General features: G+C 37.8%; 1 protein-coding gene across 2 annotated transcripts; it reads right to left on the reverse strand.

Annotated features, from left to right (window-relative positions):
• Nucleotides 1–8,797: 8,797 nt before the first annotated feature.
• LOC107857200 (bax inhibitor 1-like) lies at nt 8,798–12,278 on the reverse strand. 2 transcript variants are annotated; one of them, XM_047394340.1, is made up of 3 exons: nt 11,866–12,278; nt 10,814–10,900; nt 8,798–9,524 (listed from the first exon to the last, which is right to left on the reverse strand). In XM_047394340.1, exons 1-3 carry the CDS (start codon nt 11,980–11,982, stop codon nt 9,378–9,380), a joined length of 351 nt encoding a protein of 116 aa, XP_047250296.1. In that variant the 5' UTR covers nt 11,983–12,278; the 3' UTR covers nt 8,798–9,377. The 2 variants fall into 2 exon arrangements, with proteins under 2 accessions (XP_047250296.1, XP_047250294.1); XM_047394338.1 differs by having other exon boundaries at nt 10,814–10,957; nt 11,866–12,085.
• Nucleotides 12,279–13,785: the final 1,507 nt, after the last annotated feature.

A 13,785-nucleotide genomic window follows, 5' to 3' on the forward strand; every position in this document is an offset into this window, starting at 1 on the left:
AAGTGCCTCTTTTGAGATCTAGTCTCGGGCAACTACAACAACACAAGGACACAATAACAACACGATATTGAGGTGTATTGACACCTATTTTGCAGCCGAACAACAAACCAACAAGAAGATTATAAAATGGAAACAACAATAAGTTGAACAACAACAATAAGAAGCCTCACATGGATTACACTAAAACAAAAGGAACAAAACAAGATTAAAATAAAGTAAAGGGATAGATAGATAGACCACACGAAGGTATAATCTTAAGAACCCAAAAATGGACACTCTTGAACCCTTAACACTACACACAACAATAAACCTATCTCTTAGAAAAATATAAGAGGGGAGTCCACCACTCAAGCACCGATGTTTCCATGCAATACACGAAATCCACACTAGTTAGTGTCCTAGTTTCGGGTGGGCACTCCTCAAGAACAAGAGAGAGCCTGTTACAAGTGTTCTACACTCAAAAATATCATCAAAAACTAATCAAAGAAACCCTACATGGTTCTATTTATATCCTATTACAAATAAAAGGCAAAAAAGACCCCTTAAAGACTTAGGTACCCATTAAGTGTAATATGTTAGCTGATTTTTAGTGCATTTAGGTTCCCTTTTGCACTTCAATTGCATACACCAAGTCTCGGACCCAACATGCACTCCAATAAGTCCATATCCGTGATTATTCCCGTATCAGTTTCTCGGGCTCAGGCTGTAACATCCCGAATTCAAGTATGTGTATTAGCGTATTCAAGTACGTGTATTGGTCTTATTTATATGGAATTAATTTTTTTATTTTATTTATACCGGAATTTGCCCGTCGATGGTTCCATGCGAAGGTTATTGAATAAGTTTTTCAACTATATAAAGATTTCTGAAAACGGATAGGTTTTGGATATAATCGAGCACGTTCGAAACTATAAAACGGCGGCTGTGATATTTGGGAATAGTAAATATGCAGGAAAATTTCCTGCACACAAACTACTAAGGCCAGCCAAATTTTTGGGTCAACTTCGAACGATCATAACTCCCTTAATATAATGAAATGTGAGACCTGCGACCTATGAAAAGAAAGATCTTTGAGTCTTCTTTCCAATGCAATTGGTTTCATCCAAATCCAACGTCTGAGTAAGGAGTTATACTCGTTTTACTTCAGCCTCTCAAAACAGATTTTTAGGGTCAACTTTAAACGACCATAACTTCTTGTACAGGACGAACTGGGTGGCCTACTTTATATGAAATGAAAGCCCTTTGAATTATCCTTCCAACGATACCAATTTCACCCAAATCCGATATCGAAGCAAAGAGTTATGGTCGATCTACTTTAGCTTATCAAAACAGTCCACCAAAGGACAGATTTGACATTATTTAAATTTTAAAGGCATTTTGGTCATTTTCTATTGTATTATGGACGGAAATATGTGTATATATACATGTATATGAGTTCAAAAACTCATTTTCATCATCAATCATTGAGAAAGAACAAATCCTAGCCAAATTTGACCTTTAAATTACTTTTGATTCAACCATAGAAATTCCAAAGTAATCCGATAACTGCGTTTGTCATCTCGAGAGCTTCGAACGACACCTATTATTTGTGCAAACAGTATTGCATAATCAAGAGGTGAATTCTAAGGTATGAATATTGTTTGCCTTTGTTCTTTTCCATATGTATATGTATGATAGAGGATTATATGTATTGGTTATTATTGAAAGGTGATGAAAATAGGGTTATGGACTATTTTACATGGTTTGGTTGTATTGAGTTGTGGAAGGTTGATATGGTAATTGAGTTATGGAAAGTGAATATGGTGATATACTATTGAATTGATGATTATTTATGTCTATGGCTCAATTTGGTTTAATGGATTGGTTGGAAGGATAAATGAATCCAAACTTGATATTGGAGGATGTTGTATGAATATGCATGGCATGTAAATGTAATTGGAGTATAAGAAGGTTAAAGTGACACCCTTTATGGTGTAATTAAGGCTTACTACTTAACCACTAGTTTGGTGAATTCAAATAATTGAATTGTGACGTTTGGTCGCTAATACTAGATTGCTATAGATGTTCATTGTAGATAAGTAATCCGAAAAGACGGGAAGTCCATTTGGGACTAGTATTGAAGGTTGACAGTCAGGTATGTAAAGCATACTCTATACCATATCTTTGGCATGAAAGTGAACAATTGTTTTATTAAGAAAGTTTCCAAAGTTATTCAATAACATGTGATCCATAATGGTTTTGTATGATGTCTTACGTTACCAATGAACTTGTTCCCACCCTACAAGATGTCAAGACATTCCAATACTTACTTGTTTTCCAAATCTTACATGTTTATTGCACTAATGGATGTCAGAAAGTATCCGGTTACTCAAACAAGATCCATGTGCTATTAATGACTCCAAACGTTTCATTGATATACCAATAAGTTCCTACTTTATTGTTATGGCATTGATGACTCCAAAACACTTTATTGATGTGCTAATGAGTTCTTACTTCATTGTTATTGCATTGATGGTCTATTTATATGTTTCTTATTGATGTATCATTGTTTCAAAGTATCAAAAATGTGGTGGCGACCGAAATAACAATCTCAAAGATTAATTGAACTAAGTGATGGAAGTTCTCTCTTATCGGGTGGTATCCCAGGGGCATAAGCCTATCATGGGTCGATCCCTAGTTATGTGTTTATGGGTGGTATCCCAGGGGCATAAGCCTAGCATGGGTCGATCCCAGTTGATATGTACTGGAGGCAGCCTAATGGTCACATTACAGTACAGTAATGATTACAAAGATGATAAGAACGAAGGTAAAGTGATTGAATAAATACAATGTACAGGTTGTCACAAGTTCTAGTAAGTGTGGTCCACTCCTATTACGATTTATTCACTTGTTTCTGATTTCTATTGAGCTCCTATATCATATGTGATTATCTACAGCTTTACGTACTCAGTACATATTTCGTACTGAAGTCCCCCATGGGGGACCTGCATTTCATGCTGCAGGCACAGGTACCTCAGCTCATACACCGCACAAGTAGGAGTCAGGATATCTAACTGCTTTTGGTGAGCTCCAGTTTGCTTCGGGGCTTTCCGTGTCATATCCAGTCACTTTTGGTATTGTATAGAAGTTAGTTATATGGCGGGGTGTGTCCCGACCTTAGTTAAACTCTGTGTATTGTCTAGAGGCTTTGTAGACCTAATGTACAGTCAAGGTGGTGTTTTGTTAATAGACGTGATGGCTCCAACGGCCAAGTATTGTATATACATATATATGTGTGCTCGAGCTTATACAGGTGATTATTTCCTTTTATATGCGACATGATGTTGTCCGAATTTCGGGTTGTCATAGAGGTATGCATGGGAAGTATAAGGTTATGAGATGGTTCTCTCGGACCTCCTCGGTTACGGGTGCCAGTCCGCCCCAATAGGATTTGGGGTGTGACACAGGCGTGGCGCTGGATCCTGGGCAGGAGAGGGAGGGGTTCTCAGGCTCAAGCATGGCCTTGTGCCTGGGTGGGGGAGGGGGGTCCCGTGCTAAAGCGTGGCCTCGAACCTGGGCGGGGGAGGAAGGTCCCGTGCTCGAGCATGGTCTCGTGCCTGGGCGGGGGAAGGAGGTCCCGGGCTCGGGCGTGGACCTGATCATGGTCTGGGAGGATACCGGGCCCGATCATGGCTGTGAGCCTGGGTAGGAAGGGGGCCCGACTTGAGTGTAGGCGGGAGAGGGAGAGGGGGGTCCGTGGCTCGGGTGTGGCCTCGAGCATGGGCAGGAGAAGGAGGGCCCGAGCTCGGGGCCCCAAGCCTTAGTAGGGGAGGGGGTCCCGAGCTCGGGAGTGTCCCTGATCTTTGGTGGGGGGGGGGGGTCTCGGGCTCGGACGTGGCCCTAGAACTTGGTCGGGAGAGAGATGAGGGGGTCCCGGGCTCAGGCATAGCCCTAGACCTTGGGTGGGAGAGGGGGCAGGGTCCAGAACTTGGGCGGGGGAGCGGGGTCCAGACCTGGGTGGGGGAGCGGGTAGGGTTCTAGGCCCCTAGCGTGGTCTCGAGCCTGGGCGGAAGAGGAGGTGTCTCGGGCCTGGGTGGGGGAGGAGGGGGTCCCTGGCTTGGGCGTGGTTTCCAACTTGGGGCGGGAAGAAGGGCGGTCCCAAGCTCGGGCGTGGTTTTGAGTCTCGGGAGGAGGGGGGAATAGGACGTTAACATTGAGCCTATTCCTAACAACAGCAGGGCACCATTACCTGCTCTACCAAATTTAAATGCTCTCCCTTTTATGGATATCGAACATCAACATCGGTGTTGAATTTGGTAAGTTCCTGCTTCATTTGTTTTCTCTATCAACCAAATAATTTCAACTGATTTTACGAAGATACATGATTTTACTTGTTTAATTATGAATTTGAGATGGAAACTATTATCCTATATTCTTGTTCAAGAAACTATGATATTTTTGTGATGTCTTAAAGATAAATTTCTTGAGTTTTGATGTTAATATCATGTTTAAAGTTGAATTTTCAGATTTTCATATGAGTTATACTCGTTTACTATACAAAGTATGAATCTTGAAATATTTTTCTCAAGTGTTGATGTATGAGATTTAAATCCTCTTTGAGAATATGATCTTTGGTGAAGTAATGTGTTATACACACCTTGATATTTGAATGATTTGAACTTTTGATTTTGAAAGAGTTATTTTTGAACTCGAATGAGAAAAGAAATCCACATGTTGATTTATTATGAAAAAGGGGAAGCATGATGGCTCCCGATATGAATTGTTGAATTGCATTGTTGTGGATTTTCTTTTGAAATGATCTGAGCTAAGTTCGGGAGTAGTCTTTAGCACCAAGTGGGAGGTATAGCTGTGCTTGGTACTTCCCTAGAACTACATGCCCCCGTAGGATGTGAGACTAAGGCTGATTAATATAGTGGTTACTAGTGAACAAAAGATTAAGGTCTTACTCCAATGGCAAGGATAGGACAGCTCTCCCCAACGTGGGTTAGACGTTGGACTCCATATAGCTCACATGGTTTATGTCGGTTGTAAGAGACTCCCAATGTGTGTGTGTATTCTCCTATCTAATATGAAAAGTCTTATTCTTCTATCTGAGCCTGGGCGGGGGAAGAAGAGTCCCGAGCTCGGGCGTAGACCTGATCATGGTCGGGGAGGGTGGTCCCGATCCCGATCATGGCCGCGAGTGTGGGTGGGGGAGGGGGGCCCGGCTCGAGTATAAGCAGGAGAGGGAGAGAGGGATCCGTGGTTCGGGTATGGCCTCGAGCCTCGGCAGGAGAAGGGGGTCTCGGGCTCGGGAGTGTCCTCGAGGTTTAGTGGGGTAAGGAGGTCTCAGACTCGGGGGTGGCCCCGATCCTGAGCTGTGGAGTGAGGTCCCGGGCTTGGGCGTGGCCCCGGACCTTGGTCGGGAGAGAGATGAGGGGGTCCTGGGCTCAGGCGTGGCCCCGGACCTTGGGCGGGAGAGGGAGGCGGGGTCAGACCTTGGGCGGGGAAGCAGGGTCCCGAGTCTAGGCGTGGGGGAGGAGGGGTTCCCGGGCTCGAGCGTGGTCCCGAGCTTGGGCGGGGGAGGGGGTGTCTCGGGCCTGGGTCGGGGAGGAGGGGGTCCCTGGCTCGGGCGTAGTCCCGAGTCTCGGAGGTGGGGGACGTTAACATTGAGCCTATTCCCAACAACAGCAGGGCACCATTACCTGCTCCATCAAATTTAAATGCTCTCTCTTTTATGGATACTGAACGTCAACATCGGTGTTGAATTTAGTAAGTTCCTGCTTTATTTGTTTTCTCTATCAGCCAAGTAATTCCTACTGGATGACCTAAATGCCGGCGTTTTACTATTCGTGGCAACAGTTGGGATCTATGGTCTTCATTTGTTTTCTCCGTCAGCTAAATAATTGCCTCGATAGAATGCATGAACTCACCAGGATGTGATATTGGTACCTTTTCCACGCACAAAGGCCTGTTAAGACGCAAACCTTATTTGTTAAGATATTGTATTTGAAGTATAAATGGCTTTTAATATAGTGCTGTTCTTTTATGGCCATAACAAGCTGTTTCTCAATTTTCATTCTTTTTGCGGTTTGTTAGGTGTCTTAAATGTGTAGATATTATCATATTTGTTACTGATATATGATTACTTCTTCTTAGAGGTTTGTGATTTTCACCATAGCTACTTTTTTATGGTATATACTTAACTGTAGCTGCATAAACTATATTGTAGCTTCATATATGATTTAGTTAAATAGAAATAGCTTCATGTAGCTAGTTGATGGAGTTCTTGTATCAGATAGAAATGCATATAAGGGACTTCACTCTTGCCTTATCTACTACCAACAGCTACCAATATGATGATTGTTAATTTAATTTTTCTTTACTATCTTCGATAATTTGTGGTTCTTTCTATGATATCCTATTATTTAGACTCCCTCAAGTTTAAAATCGGACTCTTCAAAAAATGTCATCGAGTGTGTATCAGATCCTTAAAAAGCAGTACATTTTTGGAGGTTCCGACACGTGTGCAACAGCTTTTTTGAAAAGTTCGAGCAACTTAGCTTCCAAGTACTTAAAGCTAGTGCAGTTCTAGTCTTAATCTATGGTTCCATTTGAAAGAAACATCACTCACCCTTATACTACTAACCCAACTTCATTTTTCTCTGAATCTCTGTAGATGCTTTATCTTCTTTCTTCCTCAAGTTCAGAATCTCGTTGAATCACTCTTTGCATCTTGACTATGTGCTGCAGTACTGGATCTCTTTCTTTGTAGTTGACTTGAATTTTGTTTTCTTCTCTTTTCAAGTGCAGCTAATATATTTGGTTACTTTACAGTGGAGGGTTAGAACTTGTAAGTAAAACCGAAATCTTGCAAGTTTAGGTGCTTTCCGATCATCATCTTTTAAAGGTCTATTTCAACGATTATTTTATGTACGTATTTTCTCGCACGACTACACCTCTGGAACCAAATCAGACAGCAGTGGATAGGACGCAAGAACCATGGATGCATATAGGTGATTGGCATAGGTTACAATCTGAAAAATTCTCTGGACTAGCTGTAATTTTTGATGGCGGTGATTTAATGATCTCAAGTACCGAAGTTTCTGATCTTCAACATGTGCTGCATGAATGCATATAGAGCATTTTTGAAGGTACTAAACAACTCTGTATCACTCAAGTGCAGAGCATGATTGCTATAACTTCTCTTTCTCTTCAAATAAATTACATCTTACCAAGGGGCAGCAACTTGTGTATTATTAATATACAATTAAGCTTCTAAATGAGTGTCGTTTGACCACTTAGCAGGTAATGATAATCTGAGCTACGTTTGGTGGTTTTTATGGTTATTCTAAAATTATTTACCTCTTAGTTTTTTTATTTTCTGGATACGTAAGTATATAATTCATCAATTGGTAATTTTTTTCCCCAAAGCTAATTTCTCATTAGTAGCAATTACTCAATAATAGCAGGAGTATCTAGCATTATACATGGAAAGTCACTTGAAGGTAAGACATTTTTATAATTCTTAGGGAGAGTTGAGTAAGCTTTTGGATAAATTTAGGGTCATTAGTAATACTTAGAGTTGAGTGATTTGTCATTATAAAAATATTAAAGGCAGATTACTCGATAGATTTTTAAATTTAGAGTAAATACATAATTACACCACTGATCAAAACCGTCAAGACTCTATCTTAAAAGCTGCCTTCTTTTTTTTTTGTAGAGACTTTTGCCTAGAGAAAAGAAAAGAATAAGCAATCAAATCTTGGGGGTCTTTCAATCGCAAACAAACAGAAGACAGATCTCAGGCATTTCTTTCTTATGCGGTAAAGACAGAGTCACTGAAGGCATATGAGGAAGGAAGAGCGACCGAGTCAGTAACCAGTCCGAACAGGCTATCTTCCGAAATTTTCAAAAAGACACCTAAACTTTAACTTCAACCTATTACCCATGAATTTTCTTTATTTCGTTGCAAATACACTATTTTGACCCTCTACGTGTATACACGCGTCACAAGTACATGAAAAGGCAAAAATTGACCTTTTTGACCAATTAGAAGCTGCCACGTGTAAATAATTTATATTCTTTTTTTTTTAAATAATATTTATTTATTTTAAAAAATTATTTCATAACCCTCCACCCACGCAACCCCACTCATCCACCATTGGGAGGGGGGAGCTGTTGGACCTGGATGCGGGGGGAGGCGGTGGGGGAAGAGGGGGTGATAAATTAAATAAAAAGGAAAAAATTTATTAAAAAAATAAATGAAATTAAAAATATTTGACACGTGGCAGCACCTGATTGGTGCGTGCATTCACTCTCTATATTGTGACTGAGATTCAACAAAAAATGGTGTATTTGCAACGAAATAAAGAAGAATCGTGGGGTAATACATCAAAGTTAAAGTTTAGGTGTCTTTTGACAAAACTCGAACAAAATCAATGGGGTAATTATGTATTTACTCTTAAATTTATCGGTAAATTTCATTTAGGCACTTTAACTAATGTGTTTCCTCATTAAGCATTCAGATTATTCAAATCCAATAAGTGGTTGTAAAAGAAAAAGAATAAACACACTTAATGATTGAGATATGAATAATTAAAAGATACACACTTAATAACAAACATATGAATGATTAATAAGATTAAAACCCTCATTAAGTACAAACAAATAAGACCTAAGGCAAGGTTGAGTGAGTTCTTGGTTAAAAAAAGGTTTAGTCACTTTGGTTATACTAATTACAACTGAAAGATTTCACCGCTATAAAAATTAAAATAAATTAATGACCGCTGCAATAAAGTTGAATGACATCCATAAATTTCAACGGCAGATAGCTATTATATGGTTCTAGCGAGTTGCCTAAATATGAAATTGTAAAGAGTACAATTTGCTCATTTATTGAGTTAAAGATAGGTAAATGGATTAAACATCTTAAATTCCAAGTATTCTTATTACCTTGCTTTGAAAAAGGAAGAACAATTATGTATATGCTATTCAAAATTGTCTTAGCTGTGAGGCAAGGTAATCAATCAACGATCAGTATTTGCCAAGAAATATTCCTAGGCCGTAGCACTTGGCTTCAGACTTTAGAATTCCAAATTCCTACGGTAAAATGTAGTTATAGCCTGTCACAGTAAAAACTACAATTTCTCTATAGAATGAGTAGAATGCACTGGGAACTCTGTAAATGATCGAGCAAATATTTCACCTATAAAATATAGCGGGTAAATTGAAGAAGACGGTGAATGTGCAGTTGACAAAGTTAACATCATCAGAGATCATAAAGTACGCAGCCATTACCCTAATGATTTATTAGCATGGGCACTAGAAAAGTCTAAAACTGCTTACCCTTAGTGTCCAATAAGCTGTGTGGATTTCAAATATCATATCAGAAGCAATCACAAACCACCAGTACATGAAAGCATAAGAATGAAGCAGGCAACCGGGATAGAGGATGACCCTTGTCCTTGATAACCATTAACCTGGCTCCAAACCAAAAAGTTCCATAGCAAATTGCTGCACCTGCCAAGAAGCTGACAACAGAGCTGGAGAAGCACGGAATGCTTTCTGATGTTAGATATTCCTCACATGATTAGAGAACAACAAGGCTAATCAATAACAGAAGTTAAAACAGCAAGTAACTGCTATTGACATCATCGAGAAGCAATATAAAATGTCTTTGCCATATTAGAAATTTGGAAGAAACTTCAGGAATCAGGGGTAATTTTATCTAAGTTCGTTCTTCATAATTTGGTAATGTTGCATAATTTCATCCATTCACGAGCCATGCTTGGTGCAAATACACATTACTTTCCACAATCTGGCCATATTGATCAATATCTCTCATTCATAAGCCAACATAAATCAAAATTTGGAACTCTATGTGCTAAAACATATATACTAGCCAAGAATGCACAAAATTTTAAAATGTTTCAGTTTTGCAAAGAAGCAGATGATTATGAGATACATTTTGCTAACTGTAGTTCCAGTCCAGTCCCCTAAATCCATGAAAGATAGATGGAATTCCAGGGTATGGGAATCTTAATAACAAGTGATCCAATCATAAATATAAAACCAACAGCTTATAACCTAATAACAGATCAACATTCTAATTGCAAAATTAAAAGACAGACCGACTTTCTAACATCAAATACCACTCATATTGCTCAATTTTTCTCATTCATAAGCTGAGCATTATGTAAGTTTTCCTATGTGACAGCCTAACAGGTCATGTATAACTCATTACTGAACAAATTGTCAGATACTCCAGCTTTTTCAAACTCCAAAAACCTATGTAATTCAAGCAACTTTTAGCTAACTGTGTGCAGGAATAACACAGTCCAATGCCCTTGGTCTTGTGAAAGAGACCAAAATACTCAGTTAAGGATATCACCTAAGTCCTTATTTCAGAATTTTTACAAAGAGGGTAGTCAACATTTAGGAGATTCGAATTTTAAAGTTGAAACAAATAGCTTCTAGTGCAGCTGCTAAACATACCTATGTTCTTCATTTAGGATTTAAAGTAACTCTAATGATTATTATCATCAAGTATGACCAGATCGAAAGTATCCAATCAACCGAAGGCATAATTGAAAACTACAAAAATCAGGTTTTGATAATATGACATGACAAGATAGAAGTAAAAAAGCAACCATACAGAACATCAACAACAGAAATCTACACAATGTTTGCCATCAGCACCGAAGGAAAAGACAGCAATCATCAAGAGTAAGACCCTCTTCCTCTGCATAGACAGAAGATTTACGATATAAGAAGTAACTTCAAGAATAATTTAACAACTTTGAAGAAAATAGATGAGTTATTGATCGCGTACCACGCTCCATGGAAGTGTTAAGTAAAGCCAGAGTAAACTTGCTACAGTAGAAAGGACTGTGTACAGCCCTCCCGCTTCCCAGATCCACTGCAAGAAGGAACCAAAAGTAGCGGCCAACGTGGTACATAAGAGAGGAAGATACACCTATATTTTCCGCAAAATCTAATCAACCACAAGAAATACAAAAGTATTTGCCTAAGTAGCCCTCCAATCATTTACAGATAATACATTAACGTCTTACATAACTGCAAGAGCATAGTACAAATTTCGTCAAAAACTTCCGAAGACTGAAATTCATCAATCCTGAAGATTCAAGATAAGCAAGTAAAATGCTTTTAACTATAAAAAACAAACCGATTATCACTATCAACAATTCCTAATTTTTTCTACTAATCAAATTCATCATTATTGAAGATATAAGGAAAAAAAGTAATATGTTGCCTAATTTCTTACTGAACTGTAAAGCACAAAAACGATTATCATTATCGGCAATATCTAAAGTTATTCTGAGAATCAAAATTCATCGTTAATGAAGATTTAACATAAGCAAACAAAATGTTGCCTTATTTCTTACTGAACTGTAAAACACAAAACCGACTATCATTATCGGAAATACCTAAAGTTCTTCCGAAAATCAAAATTCATCATTATTAAAGATTAAGATAAGCAAGTAAAATGTTGCGTAATTTCTTACTGAAATGTAAAGTACAAAACCGACTATCATTATCACAACACCTCAAGTTCTTCTGAGAACTAAAATTCATCGTCAACAAAGATTCAACATAAGCAAGTAAAATGCTGCCTAATTTCTTACTGAACTGTAAAGTACAAAATCGATTATCATTATCGACAATACCTAAAGTTCTTCCAAAAATCAAAATTCATCAATCATGAAGGTTTAAGAATTTAGGATTTAGTAAAATGTGAAATTCATCTTCTGATCAGCTATCAGTAAGCAAAACTACAATAACGAAAAATATTTATTACGATTTCTCTAATAATAATCAATATTTTTACATTTATGATGAAATAGAAGGATGAATATGATGTACCTTCTTCAAAGTTTTGTGAGCGTGTCCGGGAATTTCATTAGGATTCAACATGTCTTCTCTATTCCAATTCCTATTGAAGTAAGCTTTCGCAGCAATTTTCATCTCTGAGTATTTCATTTTTGCAGCGAGAAAAGCGGAATCGGAAAAATGATGAAGAAGGATGAGGAACGAGAGTTGTGCTCTGTTTATAGTGAAAAAGAGTTCGTTACAAATAACTACCCTTGCAGTTACTCTATTTGAGAATATTTACGGTTCTACCTTTCTGTTATGGGCCAAGTTTTGGGAATATTGCAGGGGTATTTTAGTCAAAGAAGTAAAGAAAAAGAATCCTCGTGTTCAGATTAGTTGACGGGAATGAGAAGTAATCGTACTCTTATTTTTTATATTCCAACATATATCATAGACAAAACATATTCACATCATCACACTAAAATCATTACGTTATTTATTAAACTAAAAAGTCACTTACATTTACATGAGTGTCATGAGAATCATAAATCATTAAGAGTTCGTTTGGGTTAAGTTGATCTAGAAGTAGTTTTCTTTTTGCCAACAATCATATTTAGGTGTTGAAGCTGATTTTATAAATAATTAGAGATAAGGTGAGAGTGGTCTTCATGGTGAATAAGATGAGGAAAGCGAGATTGAGATGGTTTGGACATGTGATGGGGCGAGGTTTAGATGCCAGAGGGAGGAAGTGCGAGAGGTTGGATATAGTGGGTACGAAGAGAAGAGGGGGTAGAGGTAGGTCGAAGAAGTATTGGGAGAAGTGATTGGACAAGGTATGACGCATATTCAAGTTACCGAGGACATTCCCTTAGATAAGGGATGTGGAGGACGAGCGCATTAGAGTAGAAGGTTAGTCGAATGGGAGTGTTGTCGCGCACTACTTATAGTATGGTAGAGTAGGTTAGTCATAAATATCTGTCTTTATTATCGTTTATTGTGTTTTCATTATCGTACTATTTTATGGTTGATTATTATTTTTATAATAGATTCAAGTTACGTTGATTGATATATAGATTGTTGGGGCGGGTTAGTTGTTCCTTATTCTTTCTTTTGGTTTAAACTTTAAGGCTAGCACACATATATGACCTCTTAAGTCCAGAATTTTGATATATTTAGATACTTAAACTTAGCCTTTTTCTAATTGAATACAATATTATATATAATTTTATTTCTATCAGACACAACAAGGTAAAAATCCATTCCATAAATAAAACACGTGTAGCTAATTATCTGACGTGGAAAAAAATATGTAGCGTATTAAAAATAATATGCTACCTATTAAAATTAACATGCCAAAGATTGTAATAAAATACCACATTTTATTTTTAATAAATGTGGCATATTATGTTTAGTATGTGCATGGCATATTCTTTTTCGCATCAGACGATTAACTACACACTTTTTATTTATGGAATAAATTTTCAACTTGTTGTGTCTGATAGGAACGAAATTGTATATAGTATTGTGTTTAATTGAAACAAATTAAAGCTAAATTTAAGTGTCTAAATGAATTTTTTTGGATAAATTTAAGAGATCGAATATGTGTTTGGCCAAACTTTAAAGTTCATTGTCTCCGATTTGGCATGATCATTTTATATCATATATACTCAAATGAGTTAAGAAAAAAATTGTATCATGAGAAAAAAAAAGACCTCCATTCTCCACTCTCCTGCCAGTAATCCCCATATATGTCATTAGTCTTATGCAGTGTGTGGTACAATACTTACCAACCCCTAAAAGCGAAATAGGCACAAGGAAAGAGCAATAGACCGGACCAGTCTATAAAAACGAAACGATTCCTCCGTAATCAGTCATCCATAATATCAAATAAATCACTTTCGTCTTTGGTAAACTTACCAATGGCTATAGTCGTTGTGTTGCAAATTCTGGATCAGGAACAATCCTTTCTTA

This window comes from Capsicum annuum, chromosome 8 (assembly GCF_002878395.1).
Source record: "Capsicum annuum cultivar UCD-10X-F1 chromosome 8, UCD10Xv1.1, whole genome shotgun sequence".
Taxonomy (NCBI): Eukaryota; Viridiplantae; Streptophyta; class Magnoliopsida; order Solanales; family Solanaceae; genus Capsicum; species Capsicum annuum.

Bases quoted from the DNA above. Each gene is read 5' to 3' on its own strand.
- LOC107857200 (XM_047394338.1), bottom strand. From the start codon at position 11,982: ATGAAATACTCAGAGATGAAAATTGCTGCGAAAGCTTACTTCAATAGG. The intron at 10,958-11,865 runs GTACATCATATT...CGGAAAATATAG, and splicing joins CTCACAAAACTTTGAAGAAG to GTGTATCTTCCTCTCTTATG. The intron at 9,525-10,813 runs GTACGCGATCAA...GTGCTTCTCCAG, and splicing joins TAACACTTCCATGGAGCGTG to CTCTGTTGTCAGCTTCTTGG.